Source organism: Vigna umbellata, chromosome 8 (genome assembly GCF_029865625.1).
Source record: "Vigna umbellata cultivar VRB3 chromosome 8, Vumbellata_1.0, whole genome shotgun sequence".
Lineage (NCBI taxonomy): Eukaryota > Viridiplantae > Streptophyta > Magnoliopsida > Fabales > Fabaceae > Vigna > Vigna umbellata.
In genome coordinates, this window is record NC_142172.1 from 46,218,530 (window position 1) to 46,237,740 (window position 19,211).

General features: G+C 32.8%; 2 protein-coding genes and 1 pseudogene across 2 annotated transcripts; all 3 read left to right on the forward strand.

Annotated features, from left to right (window-relative positions):
- Positions 1–2,725: 2,725 nt before the first annotated feature.
- On the forward strand, positions 2,726–6,513 carry LOC124820982 (LEAF RUST 10 DISEASE-RESISTANCE LOCUS RECEPTOR-LIKE PROTEIN KINASE-like 1.1). Its single transcript, XM_088096353.1, has 4 exons — positions 2,726–3,598; positions 4,847–4,877; positions 5,114–5,329; positions 5,440–6,513. The coding sequence occupies exons 1-4, from the start codon at positions 2,888–2,890 to the stop codon at positions 6,390–6,392; spliced, it is 1,911 nt and encodes a 636-aa protein (XP_087952479.1). The 5' UTR covers positions 2,726–2,887; the 3' UTR covers positions 6,393–6,513.
- A 1,447-nt stretch (positions 6,514–7,960) lies between these two features.
- Positions 7,961–10,183, forward strand: LOC124820981 (LEAF RUST 10 DISEASE-RESISTANCE LOCUS RECEPTOR-LIKE PROTEIN KINASE-like 1.1; annotated as a pseudogene).
- Positions 10,184–14,650: 4,467 nt separating this feature from the next.
- LOC124820974 (LEAF RUST 10 DISEASE-RESISTANCE LOCUS RECEPTOR-LIKE PROTEIN KINASE-like 1.1) lies at positions 14,651–18,099 on the forward strand. Its single transcript, XM_047292765.2, has 4 exons — positions 14,651–15,402; positions 15,704–15,744; positions 16,460–16,696; positions 16,795–18,099. Exons 1-4 carry the CDS (start codon positions 14,651–14,653, stop codon positions 17,781–17,783), a joined length of 2,019 nt encoding a protein of 672 aa, XP_047148721.2. The 3' UTR covers positions 17,784–18,099.
- Positions 18,100–19,211: the final 1,112 nt, after the last annotated feature.

Genomic DNA, 19,211 nt, shown 5'->3' on the forward strand with positions numbered 1-19,211 from the left:
GAAATTGTCTGATTCTACGGTTGCACAGTGATTCGTACTCGTATTTATTTACTATAAACCACTGGCACTCATGGTGAGAACGCCTTGTTCACTTTGATGGATAATTTTCTTTCTAAGGCCTCCTTTCTCTGTATGCTTGTGCGAGTAAATAAGGAACTTATAATGACTCTTGTGTGATTAACAAATTTCGTCTTACAATTGAATGCATTTATGTTTAAAATTATGTTACTACCATTTGAAGGAGTTTTCTTGTCTGGCCTTGTCCTAATGTTGTGCTACATATTCAAGAGGAATAACAAAAGTGAATATGTTGAATTCACGAACTTTGGTGGTTAAAAATTGTTAGCATATGATAAATAATTACTTTAAATATGTGTATTTGGGGCTGTTACACTTGTATATTTGCTCTTATATGATTATTTGATTTATCGATATATGTTTTGATATAATATTATTCATGATGAATTCTTTGATTATATCTTGTATTGTAAAAAATTACATCATGCAGAAAAATTATATAGAACGATAACATGTATACAATTGCTCTTTTGATCAAGGAAAGGAAACAAAAGATATCAGAATAGATATAATTTTGACAAAAATAAAGAGAAAAGTTATTGAAAGAAAGCAATCGAGAGAGAGGAGATCTCGTAATCAACATAATTCAAGGAAAAAGAACCAAAGTCTATATGGAAGAGTATATCATAAACATCTATTGAAGAAGTTAAAACAAGATTCTGTCATACATAAATGCTTTAATGGTCACCTGGATTCAAGATGGAAAAAAAATCATTCTTTCTGAAAGATTATTCATCAAATTGCAGGAGAGTGTATCCTTGTTGGAAGTCTTCTATCAATTAAAAATAAAACGATTTGATATAAACGTGAATTTTATTTACAAACTAATTTTATGAAATTAAATTAAATTTAAAGTTGATATTTTAACATAATATTAAAACTATGATAATAACATTATATAATAATAACATCAATCATATTAAAAATTTTAAAAATATTGAGATAAATAAAAAAAAGTAATAAAAATTTATTAAAAATATCTAAAATTATTAAGAATTTAAAATTTAATTAATTAATTTTTTATGAACTTTTGTTGTTAAAATCTTTTTTTTAATATTATTTATTTTATTATAATATTTTTTAAAATTTAAACAATGAAATGACATTTTGTTGATTTTATACACAAATACTTTATTACGATTAAAATTTTAATTTAGTTTAATTTGTTATGTTGGATAAGCGTAATATGTTTTTTGTTCTTGTTTAATAATAATTCAGTATAACAAATTTAAATTACAATCATTAGGGAGTGATCCTTTCTTTAATTTTCTTGTGTTTTATTTTATAACTTTGATCAAACCCATAATTAACTTCCCGCGTCGTGTGCATCATGGAATGTGGACTTTTTTAGCTAAGAATTAACATCAAAATCAGCGTTCACTTAATTTCTCTGCACATTACTTTTCTTAGTAGTTCCATTTTGTCTCGTACAATAGACTATCTCACTCCCAAAAGGTGACTTTGAAAACGTCAATGACAGAGTCTTCTCTTTCTGTCTTTTGTTTTCCTCCATCAAGCAAGGAAACATCTCTAAAATGATGTGCACTTTCATTAATATTTAGCTTTACAATAATTAATTTTGTACTGATTATAAATTTGAACCACTAATTAAGCAATATATTTATAAATTTTCTAAAATATGTAAAAGGGTAAGAAGATATTATATTGAAATTATTAAGGATAGAGTTTATGAATTTAACGAAGTAATCTTCATACATTTAATATAAGTTATATGTGGTAACTTTTCCTATTTTAATTATCTCATCTAAAAGATTTTGTCACACCCGATCTCTAGTGGTGTATACCCCTACTTGTGTTTGTATGTGTTTTATTATTATTTTGGTATCAATTAATTAATTTTAATAAAAAATATAAAAACGTAATAATGAAAACATGATATTATAAATAAATAAATATGTTCGTAGTATCTAAATTTAAATATGAAATTAAAATTTATTCTTTTTCAAATTTTTATATATTTTAACCTTCAAAATTTTAAAAATAAATAAATATATACCAAACGAGGCATTTCACTCTCTAATATATATAATAACTATTGAACAATTTGTTTTTATCGAGGAAGCTATAATAAAAATGACTTATTTTAAATTTTCATTTCTCTAAAATAATACAGAGAAATAATCCTAAATTATATTCACATATTATCTTTATAATTAAAAATAAGTATAGAATATATTTGTAGTAAAAGAACAATCTCATTACATCTGTCCTAGTATTCAAACAGAAATGAATTATTTTTCATCAATCGCATACATATTAATTATATTTAAAAATGAATTCAATATATTTAAAACTAGTGCAGTATTAATATTTACGTGAAAATCTGTCTTAATATATGAGTTTATTGATCCAAACACCAATATTATCGTCAAGCCACGATAAACAAAAGGATCATTCTGGTCTTTTAAGTAAAAAAGAAAAGTTATACACCAAATGTTTTAGTTGTCTTAGTTATTGACTGATACCAAGTGATTATCATTAAATAAAACTGCATTCATAAATATTCAGATCACTCAATACGAAAATTAATTAAATCGTCATTTTCGAAATCAAGTAGCGTATAAAATCCTTCAAAACGAAAAAATGTTTTTTTGTGGACTGTTTGAAAAACAAGGTGCAGCACTTTTTGACTGTGGGTTTATATTACTGTCGTTGGTTATTCTAAATTCTCAAGTGTCCGACTCCTCTCTTTTCAAAGCAGGGGTTTTCTTTTCTATCGTGCATTTATTGTTTTCCTTTCCAAAACCTTTCCGTGATTTCATATTTGATTGACAATTCGATATTCCTAATGGTCTGGCTTCTTTTTTTCAAATCGCTAATAGTATTTTTGTCACAGCTTATTCTGATTGTATCAGCTCAGAATGGAAGGTGTCCACCATATTCGGACTGTGGATTTCTTGGGCGCATTCGGTTTCCTTTCACAACCACCGAGCAACAACACTGCGGCTTATTGGCTATACATGGCTGTCAACAACTTCCTCCTTCCGCTCCCAAAACTATCAAACTAGGCACCTCCACATCAACCTCGTACTCTGTTCTAAGGGTAGAACCTCGTACCATAATTATTTCAGATGATGAACAAAAACGTCATTTGCGAAACAGAAGTTGCAAAGCGTTCAGCAAGAATGTTACTCTTCCTCACTCCTCTCCTTTAGCTTCTTTCGTCAACAAATACAATATCACCATCTTCAGATGCAGTCAGTCCCTGAAACCCTCCCTTTCCAAGGATTTTCATAAATATTCAAACTGTTCTGAGTACAACATCTTCTATGGCAATCCAAATATACTAACTCCTCCGGGTTTCCAGTGGCCCAGCTCTTTAGCACCATGCTCAACCGTTCAGCTTGCTGTAGAAGGAAGTCCTACCGACGACCCCTTTCAATTTGTAATCAGTACCACTGCTATTGAAGTTCAGTTATCGAATGAATGTGAAAGGTGTCTTCGTGATCGAACAGGACGATGTTTACTTGACATAAGGAAAATTCCTATTGCGCCACAGGTATGCAAATTTTATTTTTTGGTTAAAGAATGCAGAGGAGGAGGGGATTCAAGTTCAGGGATTGCCATAACCCTCAACTAAAGGTTTCAAGCAAATGAATTTTCAATAAAAGAGTATCAGAAAACATCAACTTCAATAATTGTTTTATATTTAGTACACACATAACAGGGTACACACAACTAGCCCCATTCAAAGTTTTCTGCCTTATATCATAACTTGCAGAAACTTATCTTTATAAATATTAATAACGCATTTCAATACACTTTTTCTATTTATAAATAACTTATTTATTATTAAAAAATTAAAAAATATCGCAATATAATTATTTTATTTATAAATACAAATATAATTAATATTATTTATTTAGTTTAGCTAACAACGCATACACATAATGATGGATACGTGATACTTGATACATGGTGTGGGATGAACTAAGTATTTTAGTCCATTAGTTCGTCTTGTATTATCCGCAACCCATGCACAACAATAATGGGTTAGTTCATATTTTGTTTGTATAATCCGTATTTACTTAAATCCTTAAAATATGATATTTTAAATATTTTAACATAGAAACCATGTAATCCTAGTATTTTAAAATATTTTAATGGATAAAGAAAATACTAAAATAAATATTTTCTTGTACCAATCCTCAACACCATAGATCAAATGTTATGCAAAACGGATAAGAGAAATTAATTTGTATTTCTTATCCGAGTCAGATCTCCTTTTACAGGTTATATACAAGACAGACTAAAATAAATAGACCGACCCACATTATTATATCTCCATACTTATAACAATATTTAGGTAAATTTTACTAATATTGTATTCAAAATTCTTATACCATAATATTCATTTATTTTTAATCACTTATGCAATGAAACTATTCATATTTTTTAAGTCCACCCTTGAAGAAAAGATGAATAAATTACATTTTTCTCTTATTTTCGGATTATGTCCAATACATTTTTCTAAAAAACCTATAAAATGTCTAATGACTGTTTTAACAGTGTTATATTTACATTAACACCTCAATATATATTGTACTAATGTCTATTTAATTGTTGTTAAAATATTATAACAAGTAGTTGCCCCGGAACCATTAAAAAAATAAGAATATAATGTGCATCTTAAAAGAACTAGAGAAGTATGCACTGTAATTTAGTAAGAAATGGTATAGGTGATCAATTTTAATTTAACTTGATCATTTGCTCTTAAATAATTGGCCCTTTGATTTCTATTGCAGAGCAGCGGAATTTGGCATGGAAGTTAGGAGTAGGTAACATTTCTTCGTTTCTTATACGCCAATCTGAGCCCCATGTTTTCAATGTCTGAATGGTTTTTTTCTTCCACCCCCATTGATTTCCTATTCGTTTCTCATTTTAACTTTCCATGTCAATGCTCGAGGACAGAGTCATAGACTAGCAATTAGTCAAACAGTTTCGAATTTCACATTTACACGTTCTACAAGATAATCTTAAACTGATAGGAGTTCTCCTCTTTGATGGGTTCTAGGTATTGGAATGTCGGCTACTGTTATCATTGTACTACTAATACTATGGAACCGCAAACCCAAATGTTTGTTTGGTTTCTTTTCAAATCGAAACCCAGTAAGTGCGAGTATCTACTTTGGGGTCCCTGTCTTCACTTATAAGGATCTTGTAATAGCAACAAAAAGTTTTGATCGTTCAAGAGAACTGGGAGAAGGAGGCTTTGGGATCGTTTACTATGGTATGTACCAAACAACTACACCTTTCTTTGTACAAAGTAATTCAATGTGTTTTCTTTCACTTTCTCTGTTCTCAAATAACTCTTTCTTTCATCTCTATTTCAACAACTAGGAAAACTCCAGGATGGACGTGAAGTTGCTGTGAAGCGGCTATATGAGCACAACTATAGGAGAGTAGAACAGTTCATGAATGAAATCAAGATCCTCACACGCTTGCGCAACAAAAACTTAGTGTCTCTCTATGGCTGCACTTCATATGACAGCCGTGAACTACTGCTTGTTTATGAATACATTTCAAATGGAACTGTGGCCAGTCACCTCCATCGTCGTGAATCAACGACTCATGCCTCTTTGCCGTGGCTTATCCGAATGAAAGTGGCCATTGAGACTGCTACTGCATTGGCCTATCTCCATGCCTCTGACATCATTCACCGCGATGTCAAAACTAGCAACATTCTGCTTGACGACACTTTCTGTGTTAAAGTTGCAGATTTTGGATTGTCGAGACTGTTCCCTGTTGATGTCACCCATGTTTCCACTGCTCCACAAGGCACCCCTGGCTATGTTGATCCTGAATATCACCGCTGCTACCAACTTACCAACAAGAGTGATGTGTATAGTTTTGGGGTTGTGCTTATTGAGCTGATATCATCTATGCCAGCAATTGATCTGAACCGACATAAGGATGAAATAAACTTGGCAGATCTAGCAGTAAGGAATATTCATAAAAATGCAATTGCTGAGCTGGTGGATCCTTCCCTTGGTTTTGAGTCAAATGATGATGTTAAAAGACAAATCATTGCAGTAGCAGAATTGGCTTTTCAATGCTTGCAACAGGACAAAGACTTGAGACCATCCATGGATGAAGTGTTGGAGGTGCTGAAAAGAATAGAAAGTGGGAAGGATGAAGCAGGGCATGCTCAGGATGAAGAGCCATCATCACCATCTTCAGTAGATCACGATGAAGTGAAATTGTTGATGAATATGAAGTTGCCACCTTCGCCAAGGGCCGTGACAGATAAATGGAACTGTCGCTCTACCAGTCCTAATGTTAGTGGTCAATAAATCTTGCACTTTGTAACTTTCTTCCTTTCTCACTAAATATAGAACTTTTATAACTAACTATATATCATCAGTTAAATTTTTTAATTAACTTAATAATATAAAACTTGTTTGTAATTTAATAGCTTCTACTGTCTCTGCACTTCTCGTCACAGCCGTGAACTATTACTGTCTGAATCATTTGGAATAGAGCTGTTTCCCATATCTACCCGAAATGAAGCGGCCATAGAGACTGATTATTTTCTAAAATTGGGTGTATTATATATCTGAATCAACAAAATTAAATAAACAGAAGGGACTACTAATACTAACTCTCAACATCTTATACTAGAGAGTTATGGGAATCATGTTTGTGGTTACTGGTTTCAAATTATGGTCACAATTGTAAATCTAGTCCCATTACGCAGGCTCAACTGGTTATGGAGTATATGCAAGCAGTGCCAGTTTACAACGGCAAAAAAGAAAAACTAACAGACTAGAGCAGCAAATATTTTAATACCCATTTATAAAAAGATTGAACATCAGTATTATACTAATATATATTATATGTAAAAAATTAAAATAAAATTTTAATTTATATATTATTAAGTTAAATTTAATAAAAATTAACATTAATTTATATTTTGTAAAGTTAAATTTAATTAATACTAAATTTTAATTTATATTTCATTTAATTTATATTATATTTTATATTTTTTTTTAATTTTGTTTTAATAATTTATAAAAAATATATTTTTTACATATTTGTATATATTCACGATTTTAAAATATTCGCGAATATTTTTAAATAAATATCGATATGGATAATGAGTTAATTTTTTTGTTGAATCAAGTTATAGATAGACTTGGTGTTCAACCTGAGTTATTGTCATCTAGAATAATGTTGTCGAAAAGGAAAATAATATTTTTTCAAAAATTTATAAAAGCTAATATTTTTATTCTGACTTATTTTATTTTTAAAATAAAGATGTTATTTTGCTAGTGTTGGGTACGTGTAAACTAAAAGAAATATGGTGTTCGGATACTTTTCTCTTTTACTCTTTCTTTTATTAATAATATATTATAATTAATAAAGAAATTAAAATTTTAAATTAAAATAATAATATTAATCGAGAGTATAATCAAAATCCAGTGTCAAATATCAGGATCAACAGAGTAACGATCTTTTGATGACGGGGTAAAGATATTTTAACACAGCAAAAGACAACTAAATTTATTTAAGATAAAACTATATTTATCGGACATTAAAAAATAATAATATTTTAATTAAATTTTAAATTAAATTTATAATATATATTATTATATTATTAAAAGAGAGTGTTAAATGAACTTAGTTTTAAGGAGACCGCCAAACAAACTGTTTACTCAAAGATTCAAAAGGGACATGTGTTGTGTTTCAGCTTTGGAAGTTGGGGACCAGGCCCTGCTTCTTTACTCGTTTTTCGAGTCAACGGCAGATATGAAACAACTTGTCAATCGTGTGACACACTTGCAGCGAGGAATGGGTTATAAATTATTGAGTTTATCATTTCTGGGTTCAATCACAACCATTTCTTTACCATCATCTGAGGATGTTTCCTGTTTACATGTTCATTATGGTTTTCCTTGTGTGGGTTGGGAATGGAAATGGGCACAAGGATGATTGCCCATTCTGGTTTGATTGTGGAAACCATGGGAAATTCGGTTATCCTTTCACCACGCTACAACGCCAAGATTGTGGCATATGGCCAGTCCATGGTTGTGATGATCACAACCCAAACTCAGGGCAAGGGGTAACGTTAAAGATCGGATCAAGGTGGATTAGGGTTAGAAATTTTGAGATGCAATTGAGTATTACTATACTCTACTTCGTTGATGATCATCTCAATCATCTCCTGCAATCCGATAGTTGTGAGACATTCAACCACAATATTCCACTCCCTCCTAGCTCTCCCTTAGGTTACTTCACTATCAACAACAACATAACCATTTTCAAGTGTAACCGCACTCGCCAAGTTAAGACCCCCAGAACATTCCTCAAAAATACAACCTGTGACTATGACATCTTCATGGGGCCTCCACACTCTGATGAAGTGTCTCACAACTCTCTAGCTTCCTCCTGTTCGATGGTTCAGCTTCCCGTCAATGGCTATGCAGTCTCTGCAAATCCCTTTGCATTCTTAACTGCTGACATTCCCTTGCAGTTCCATCCGTCAGATGAGTGCATGCAGTGTTTGGGTGCCATAAGCCTTTGTCACCTCGACAACCAACGAAAAGTTCATTGCGCCCCAAGGTATTTCTAATATTTAGCAAATTCATATATCTTTAAGTATGTGATCGATCTTTCCTATTATGCAGGGAGGATAAAAGTCCAGCTTGGAAGCTAGGATTAATAATAGGTAATAAACATGGTCTAATACCCCAGAGTGGCATGCATTGCATAAAGTGTCATTGTTTTTCTTTTTATAATATTTAACCCTCTTTGTTCTCCAATTTCTTTGCTAAAAAACAATTTACTGTATTTAAAGGAATTGGCTTCCAAAATAATTTGCTGAACAATTTTTTTCATTGAGATGACATATCCTTCTATGATACTCTTATGCATGTAAGCTTAATAATTGGAAATGTATGCAACAATGGCAGGTATAGGTGCTGGATTGTGCAATGTAATAACATTGGTGTTGATCCTCACATTACGGCGCTGTAAACATGGTGGTGCACTGGCTCTGTTCCGATCAAGAAATGGAGCCGATCCTCACGATAATCTCGACATAATGACAGATAGGATCTTCTTTGGAGTACCCGTCTTCTCTTATAAGGAGCTTCAAGAAGCAACAAACAATTTTGACCGCAACAGAAAGCTAGGGGAGGGAGGATTTGGAAGCGTTTACTATGGTGGGTATCATATAAAATAGTTAATGTATGAAATTTGATTAACTTGTTAAATTAAAACCAAAAAATAAAAATGCAGGTAAGCTCGAAGATGGACGGGAAGTTGCAGTGAAATTGTTGTTCGAGCACAACTACAGGAGAGTGCAACAATTTATGAACGAAATTGAGATTCTCACTCACTTGCGACACAGGAACCTCGTCTCCCTCTACGGTTGCACTTCGCGTCACAGCCGTGAGTTACTGCTTGTGTACGAATACGTCCCAAACGGCACTCTTGCTTACCATCTCAACAGAAGGGACAAGCTGCTGACGTGGCCAATTCGGATGCAAATTGCGGTGGAGACCGCCACTGCCTTGGCTTATCTCCACGCTTCCGACATCATTCACCGTGACGTGAAAAGCAGCAACATTCTACTTGACACAAATTTTTTGGTTAAGGTGGCCGATTTTGGACTTTCGAGGTTGCTTCCGACCGATGCAAGCCACGTGTCAACCGGTCCGCAGGGGACTCCGGGGTACCTTGACCCTGAGTATTTCCAGCACTACCAGCTGACGGACAAGAGTGATGTATTTAGCTTTGGGGTTGTGGTTGCTGAGCTGATATCGTCGTTGCCTGCGGTCGATGCCGGCAGGGAAAGTGATGAGATAAACTTGGTGAGTCTTGCCATAAAGAAGATTCAAAATGGGAAACTCAGTGAGTTGGTGTGCCAATCGCTTGGCTTTGAGTCAAATGAAGAGGTGAGAAGGATGGTGAGTTCAGTGGCGGAATTGGCCTTCCTGTGTGTACAAGGAGACAGGCAATTAAGACCTTCCATGGATGAAGTTGTGGAAGCACTGCAGAAAATTCAAGCTGGGATTGGTGAGTGCGACATGTAGGAAAAAGAGAAACGCTGGTGCTGGGATCTCGCAGACTCAAGGAATAATATCAAAAAAAAAAATTGGCATCATTTTACTGGTAGTAAACTATCTTCATCGGAAAAGTTAATCTTTGGTATAGTGCATATTTTATCCAATTTTACTGGACACTGGACACTTTTTTTTGTTTTTTTTAAATTAACCGTGATTTCGTTCTACAGAGACTTCTGGTTGATAATTGAACCTTAGGTGAAATTGTTCAACCAAAATGACTTTTGTGTGGCTTTCAAAATCTTGTATTTGACTTTCTTTAATCTAATATGAAATTAATTTTGTTTATTTTTTTCCATTCATAAAAGACTTGTAAAGAATAAAGATTATTTCACGCAACTAAATATTTTACATTTATTTGACATTATTTTTAGTCATTTTTTATTCTTTTTTTTGAAACAATACAAAAATTTATATTTCTTTAACTATTTTATCTTTGTAACTCGTGTCAAATAAATGTAAAAATTATCATAATATCATTACTTATTCTAAAATTAAAACTAAAGCCGAACTTCCATAATAACCTGACTTTCTTATTTCTTTTAACCGCATATACATTTATGTTTATTAATAAATATTATAAAAATAAAATAGTCATAAAAATTAAATTTTTATATTTTTGAAAAAAGAAAAAGTAAAAAGTAAAAAAGTTAATATTAAATAATATAAAAAATTTATGTGTGAATTTCTGTTATTTTAAAGTACAATTTTTTAAGATTTAAAAAAAAACCCATTTGACACTTATTTATGAATAAAATAATCGTAAAATAAATAAATAAAATAGTATAATGAATGTAAAAAAAATTAAATGTTAAATTCCATTTCTCAAAAAAAAAGTTTCCTTCCTACTCTCAGTATTTTTTAGTATATGTTTTTTATAATTGTTATTTTTTATAAAAAAATTATTTAAATATTTAAAGTATTAAAAGAACAAATAAAGATTGGGTACAAGTATTCCGGCCAGCCGTTTCTATCTATAATCATTACAAAATGTTATGTTAATACAATGTTAAGCGATAATGTCACAATCATTCGGTCTGATTTATTTGCGAAATTATTTATAAACTTTTTAATGTTTCTTGACCCTTTTTATTTTCTTTTTATGAAACTAAGTGTAGTTTCTAATGATTTCTTGTTTAGTTAGTCCTTGATTATTTTTTCCATTATTAGTTTGAGTAGATAATCTTTTGACAATAAAGTCTTCACGAAGAAAATAGAAAATTTGTAGGAAAAACTGAAAAGGTGATGTAGTATTGTGATCAAAATTAATAATTGACTTTGACACCATTAAAAAAAATCAACTATTCATAATGTTACTATGGGCTCTCATAGCCGATCGATCGGTAAAGATGCAGGAGAGTCTCTACGTCACTTTGGACTCATATACTACTGATTAGTTAGGGCTTGGGCTAATATACTACCGATCGGTTAGGACGACATTCGATTCTAAGGAATCGAACGATCAGTATGCAGGAAAAAGCTTATTCGTCGTTCAGTTCCGACAACCATTAAACAATTAAGGTTTGCATTAATGACCATTAAGAGGTAAATTAATTGGTCAGATTCCTTTGAACTTTATAAATAAGTTTTAGGTTTGAGGTAAACTCACGTTCAACTCATACTCTACTACGCCCTACTTACATCCGAGCAAGACTTAAATATTTAACTATAACAAATAATTCATAAAACCGCAGTCAAGACTGAAGTTCATCGAGCGACCAATACTAAAGGTGACTGATCAGTCCATACTGGAAACAGACAAGCGGAGTACACAACTTAAACATCGAAGTCACGTCGAAAATATTAGTATCTCGATCTCACAAAATCCCTACCGAAATACATAATAATTTATATAAACCATAATAAGAAAAAATTACAAAGCACTGATTGTATTGAAAAGTTGAATCAACAAAATTAGAGAACCCCCAACTTTTGAACTCTTGGAAATCCCAGCCCCATTTCTCAAACAAATGAACCTTCTCTTTGAATATCTCCCGCACAAGCATTTTGTCCACTAGCTAGGAATGGTAGCACTAGAGTAAGGCAACTAGGTTTCAATATTGCCAGAATTTTAAAGGAAAATTGTAAAGTAATACTTTTACTTTCTTATTTAACATTTTTTACTTAATTTATATTTCAAAATAAAAAAAATAATTTTATTAGTGTTGTGAGATGCAAAGTAAAAACGAACGTATTCATGTATCATCATCCTTAAAGGAAACTGAATTTTGAAGTAAATGGTTGAGTTTTACAAGAAACTCAATTCATTAAAGAAGTAAAAACAAAATTTATTAAAAAAATTAGGGTTAAATATGTTTTTAGTCCCTAAACTATTGGCCGTTTTTGGTTTTCGTCCCTCTTTCAAAGTAAGGTACAATTTGGTCCTCATTCTTTTCGAAACGTTCGTTTTAGTCCTCGGAATTTTGGTTTTAGTCCTCATTTGTTGCTAAATGAGGACCAAATTTTTAAACAGTGTTTAGTTTTCGAGGACTAAAACGAACGTTTCGAAAAGAATGAGGACCAAATTGTTCCTTACTTTGAAGGAGGGACGAAAACCAGAAACGGCCAATAGTTTAGGGACTAAAAACATATTTAACCCAAAAAATTAAAAACATATTTTTAACAAAGTAAAAACTATACGTTAAGATGGGTCAACATTGCACTTAGGGTCTAAAATAATTTTACACAAAATTTAGAAACTAAAAGCAAAATTTTAATTCAGAGTGATTTAAGATTTTAATGTAATAAATATTTTGTTTTGGTAGAGATGGACATCCTTACTCAAAGCATTCACAATAGTTTTAAACACCGGATGAACTTCCTAACAGTTTTCCATTATCTATGTTTCATTGCTTGTTTTCTCTCTTCCCTCTCCAAGCGATGAGGGCGGATAAGTCAATGATTTATTTAATAATTATTGTATTAAAAATGAATAATAAAAATTAATTATTTGTTTTTTCTGTCAGACCGTATATATATAAATATTATAATAAGTTTACCTGACTCATTAATGATCAATAAATGACTCTCATTATTTTTATTAATCTCTAGTTAATTACTATTATTCTCTTTAACTGTTCATTAATAACTATTATTATCCAGATTAATTATCAGTTAATGATTATTCTGGACCGAGATTAATAATATTTAAAGTTATTTTGTTATAAGAATCAAATCAAAATTCAGTCGTTGAAGAAATAATCTTAGAAAAAACATTAAAGTCTGACTTATACTAATTTTATTAGAAAGTATTTAAGTATATTTATATCGTAAGGTCGAATTCTGAATAAAGATAAAATATTGCAGCTACTTTATTTCATTTTAATTTTAAATTACAAACTTTCTAATTTTTGAACAATTTTTTCTTGATGATTATTGAAATTATCATCTAAATCACGTTTAATGGTCAACTGTCGACTCACATTTTAGTCTGGGACAACTTAGTTACACGCACGAATAACTTTTTCGTTTGATTCTTGGGTGGTCGATTTTTTGAGGTGTGCTTTTCAAACTCAATTTTTGAGCGGAGACGAAAATGCTGACTATATTAGCCAATGGTTTTATTCTTTGCGAAACCGACAATAAAGTTTAAAGTGTTAAAGATCTGGTCAAGAAAATAAAAGACAAACAGTTAGACTATTAATTGTTTTTTATTTACTACTTAAAATTAATAATATTTTTATAATTATTTATAACAATTAAGGAATTGTTTTTGTCATCATTGTTAATAGAATCATCCTAGATATTTTATATGTTTTTTAATAAAAATATTAAAAATCACTCACAAAAATAGTAGAATAAGATAACAATCACAAGAACAAAAAATTAAAAATTATATAAGTATGTAATAAATTAAAAAATTAATATAAATTAAATTAAAAGTACAAAAATTAAAGAGAAACTTAAAGTTTAATTAAATCTTATATATTCAAGTATATATATTACTAATATTATTTAAATAACACATATTGCACACTCTTTAACTTCTTAATAAATTTTATTAGAAAAAATGTAGAGGGTTGTAAAGGTATCACCCTTTTTTTATTATTTTGTCAGAATTTGAAAAAAAATTAGTCTTTTTTTTTTTTGCGTGTGTGGTGACAGATCTACGACTAATTGGTTGAGTGCATCTGTACCAAAGAGTATGATTCGAGTTTCACACCGCGGCGGGTATTTATTGTCAGATAGCTAGCTATCTTTGGAAAGTCAAATTCCAAGAAACAAAGTGTTAAACACTTCTACCTGGTCAAGAGTCTGAGCAACCGAGTTCGTCAGGGTGGACGTGAGTATTATAAGAATTTATCACATTTTTATGATCTTTAGGACTTTACGCATTTAATATTAAATCCACATATCAACAAGGTAACACGGAGATTAAATAGCCATAAACAAATCACAAATCACCTAAATTCTTGCTCCCAATGTACATTGATATTCGCAGTCAACTGGTTTATAAGCGAGATACTAATATATAGAGGCATTCCATGGTTGTGGTGCTTCTATTGTATCATACGAAAATGTATGATGTTTATGTAATACTTTTGTTTTGTCATCTGACAGTGTTGCTTCTCGCAGCCGGAAATGCAAATGGGCACAGTTCTGACTGTCCGGACTCATTTGATTGTGGAAGTTTGGGAAGGTTTTCCTTTCCCTTCACCACCTTTGAATACCGCAATTGTGGTGCTTTGGCAATCCAAGGCTGTAATAATCCTAACAAGACAGCACTGAAGCAAGTCCAGTTGACCAATGGTGGAAAACTTTTACAAGTTACAAACATTGTTGGTTGGAGACGGAAGACTGAAGTTACCATTAAAGATAAGGACTTCCTCAATCTTCTTGAAAGTTCTAATTGTAATGCCTTGAGCTATAATATCATCTTCCCTCCCTCCTCCCCTTTCGGTTCTTTTTACCTGAAAAACAATATAACCGCCTTCAATTGCAGCCGCCAGGAAAACCGCAATATTTCAAAAGATTTCGTCAACTATAGATGTCTTTCCTTTGATTTTTACTTTGCCCCTTCATCCTCTGATCAGGACCACCTTCGCTCTTTAACCTCCTCATGTTCAATGGTTCAACTTCCCGTCAGACAAGATTCCCAGTTCTTCAGAGACCCATTTGGATTTTTAACTCCTGAAATTACCTTTCAATTCCAGTTTTCAAATGACTGTTGGCGGTGTCAGGGAAGTGGGGGCAATTGCCGAATAGACAGCAACGCAAAATTATACTGCGCCATGAGGTAATACTCATGTCTCAACAAAATTTCTTCATTAATATTTACATACATAACCAGATTTCTACAATTTTCACGCTTTTTTATTTCCCAACTGCTAAAAATCAAGTTAACTCTATGTTTTTTCTCATCAACACAAGAGTTAAAATTATGTAATTATTTTCTACTTTATTACTTCCCCGTTTACTCTGCTTGACTGTAATATTATAGAAAATTTTGCTTTATCATCTAGTGATCGCATATAACTAGGTTCACTTCACTTCTTTGTCATCTGATCGGAACAATTGCTCTGCTTTAAATTATGCAGGAAAAGTAGAGTTTCGACTCGGAAGCTCGCATTGATGCTAGGTAACTTACACATCCTGACATTCCCCTTCCGAATCTAAGTTTTCACTCCGAAATTTACAATAGAACACGTTTTTTCATTCATAAAATGAAAACTTAGGGAGAATCAATTTCTCAACACGAAACTTTGTCCCATGCGTATGTGTTTCATGATAATGGCTTATTCTCTTACAATTTCCTTTAATATTTTATAAAGAAAATAAAGTTAACATTTATAAAACATACCAAAACTCAATACCTGTCACAAAAAAGTTGTGAATAGTGTTTTAGAATTATTCACAATTTCATACTTTGCCTATTCACCAAGTTTAATATCACATTCTGGTTTTCTCCGACATTTTTTAAAAGAGAACTCTTGAAGATTATAGATAGAAACGAAGTGACACAAATTTAACATAAGATCTAATAGGGAATTCCCGTCCCCTTACAAAGTTTTAGAAAGCCGTATTGATTTCATCATCACTGATTTCTTTAAATTATTTAGGAAAAATTTAATTAATACCTTAACTTAAATAATCAAAAGTATTCTTTTTAAAATATATTATTAGGACACGTGAAACATTTTTTTTTTTACAGTTTTAATTAAAAAACTTAATACAAAATTTGTCATAGAAGTTATTTTTCTCCTCTTTGGTCATTCACTGGTTGACATTAAAAAGATGACTTTAATTTGAGTCTCTGTTAGTTGTGAAACTAATTAAAGTCGCAATCTTTGAAGGAATCGGTCTTGGACCATGGGTCATATTTGGGTTGTTCTTCACGTTACGCTACTGCAAACAGAAGTATGCTCAATCGAGAAACACTTATGGTGATTCCTTCCAAAATCCAGACACAGAGATTGACATGATCTTCTTTGGGGTACCCATCTTTTCGTATAAGGAGCTTCAAGAAGCAACCAACAATTTTGACTCCACTAGAAAGCTCGGAGATGGAGGCTTTGGCATTGTTTACCACGGTCAGCATACAATACACTACATACCTCATTTCCACTGCAGAGATACAATTACTTTTCATCTTATTAATTCGCTTAAGCATTTATCTATAAAAAACCAGGGACACTGAGAGATGGAAGGGAAGTTGCAATCAAACATCTATTTGAGCACAATTACAAGAGAGTGGAACAGTTTATGAATGAAATTGAGATCCTTTCTCGCTTGCGCCACAGAAATCTCGTGTCCCTTTATGGCTGCACTTCACGTCACGCCCAAGAGCTGTTGCTTGTGTATGAGTACATTCCAAACGGCACAGTTGCTAGCCATCTCCACGGTGAATTAGCAAGAGTTGGTTTGCTGACATGGCCCATTCGAATGCAAATTGCCATGGACACTGCTACTGCACTCTCCTATCTCCATTCTTCTAACATCATTCACCGTGATGTGAAAACCAATAACGTTCTGCTTGACATTAATTTTTCCGTTAAGGTGGCAGATTTTGGGCTTTCAAGATTGTTTCCCAATGATGTTAGTCACGTGTCCACAGCTCCGCAGGGATCTCCGGGGTATCTTGATCCTGAATATTTTCAATGTTACAGGCTCACCGATAAGAGTGATGTGTATAGCTTTGGGGTTGTGCTAATGGAGCTAATATCATCCATGCCAGCAGTTGATGCAGCCAGGGAAAGGGACGAAGTTAACTTAGTAAATTTTTTCATGACAAAGATTCAAAAAGGAAAGCTTCGTGAGCTTGTAGACCCATCCTTTGGATTTGAGTCAGATGAAGTCGTTAAAAGGATGGTGACTTCAGTGGCAGAATTGGCCTTTCGGTGTGTGCAGGGAGACAACGAATTGAGGCCTTCTATGGACCAAGTTCTGGAATTCCTCAAGAAAATCCAAAGTGGGAATTATGAGTCTGAGAATCCAGATAAAGGAGATCATGGTGGTAATGTTATGTCGTCTACCTCAAGGGAAGAAGTGCAACCACCACCATCAGTTTCACGGAATTCGGGTCAAATTGAAATTTTAATGAATAATAAGCTTTCTTCGCCAAGGTCCTACACCGAGAAATGGGAAAGTGAATCTACAACGCCCAATGTCAGTGGTTAACCACTTTTCGGCTAATAATAACAATAGTTTTTCACGTTTTGGTAAAAATTAAGAATATATTACCGAGCCTTTTTTGTACTCTCGATGCTCCTAGTTCCATTACACTAATGATTGATTACGAATTTCAAAGAGACAAGGACTTGGGGGGAAAAAAAGTAAAGAAAAATCGAAGGGAGAAGAAAAATTCTGTAATCTACGTCACATAATTCGTTATTTATCAGTCAAATCAATGTAACTATTTGTTAGTATCGCGCGTGACGTTGTACTGTAGTACATTTAATGTTTGTTTTTGTGGAGGATATATTTGTTCTTTAAAATCGCAAGATCCAGTTGGTGCAACGATTACGTTTTATTTTATTGAAAAGAAAAAAAGCCAGATGGGAAAATGGTTGGGCCTACTAGCGATTCCATTTCCATGGTCTTGGCATGAGTCATAGTGCTTTTTAGTCCAAAGTATCAAAGGAAGAATTAAAGAGAAGTAATGAATGTGTGTGGAAGAAAAGATGCAACCGTTCCCAAAATAGATCCCATGCTTGTTAGGAGCAATCAATCACCTTTGTCCCCTCACAATTATCAATATTCAAATTCAAACTCACTTTAACCCTCTTTTAATAGAGCAGAGAACAGAGTGAGGAAGCGTGGAGAAATAACTCAATACATGGCTGCATTGCACAAGTTCAAACTCTTCGCAACCCCGTGTGGAGTGGGGCAAAGCCCGACCCAAAGCCCGAGGACGAGCCCGTTGGTTCAGTTCCGGCGGCCCAAAACATCCCTGCGCACTCTTCTTAGCCTGAACCGGTCACCTCGGCGAGCCGTGGAGAAGGATCCCATGCGGAGACACTCCCTGAAGGACCTCTTTGTGTCATCGCCGCCACGAGAGGAGCAGGTGCACGATCACGAAACTACTCCAATGTTGGTTTCCGTTGCGGTTCCGCATTCTTGGAATAACGAACCCGGTTCAACGAACTCGCCTTGGACCGGTTTCCGTTGCAGGTCGTTGTTGAAAAGGAAATACTGGCGCCCTCTCCTCCTTACTATTCCGGAATGATCTGTTCAACCAATTTGATGGTTCCGCTTCCCTTTTGTCCCATCTCAAAGTTTTGCTTTTTATTTAAGTCTCCTTAAATATAATTGCATTTTATCTTGGTTATGGTATTCACTATTCTGTGATATGAGAAATCGTTTACATTGTCACTTGACGTGTATCGGTCTCTTGGATTGAAATGGATGTTAATAAATTTAAATTTTTCGTCTCAATTTAACCTACTGAAATATTCTTGTGTTGTGAGGAGAAGCTGTTCTATTTTTTTGTGGGGCTTTATTAGTTTAGTGTTATCTTTAGCACAAAAAAACCAAGGCAAGGTAAGGTTAGAATTGGGTAAAGAGAAGCGTGAGACACGTTATGAGTTGGGAGAGAAGAACGTTGCT

Coding starts and splice junctions, on each gene's coding strand:
- LOC124820982 (XM_088096353.1), top strand. CDS start 2,888: ATGGTCTGGCTTCTTTTTTTCAAATCGCTAATAGTATTTTTGTCACAG. Junction 3,599..4,846: donor AAATTCCTATTGCGCCACAG/GTATGCAAATTT, acceptor TCTATTGCAGAG/CAGCGGAATTTGGCATGGAA. Junction 4,878..5,113: donor GGCATGGAAGTTAGGAGTAG/GTAACATTTCTT, acceptor GATGGGTTCTAG/GTATTGGAATGTCGGCTACT.
- LOC124820974 (XM_047292765.2), top strand. CDS start 14,651: ATGGTTGTGGTGCTTCTATTGTATCATACGAAAATGTATGATGTTTAT. Junction 15,403..15,703: donor AAATTATACTGCGCCATGAG/GTAATACTCATG, acceptor TAAATTATGCAG/GAAAAGTAGAGTTTCGACTC. Junction 16,697..16,794: donor CTTTGGCATTGTTTACCACG/GTCAGCATACAA, acceptor ATAAAAAACCAG/GGACACTGAGAGATGGAAGG.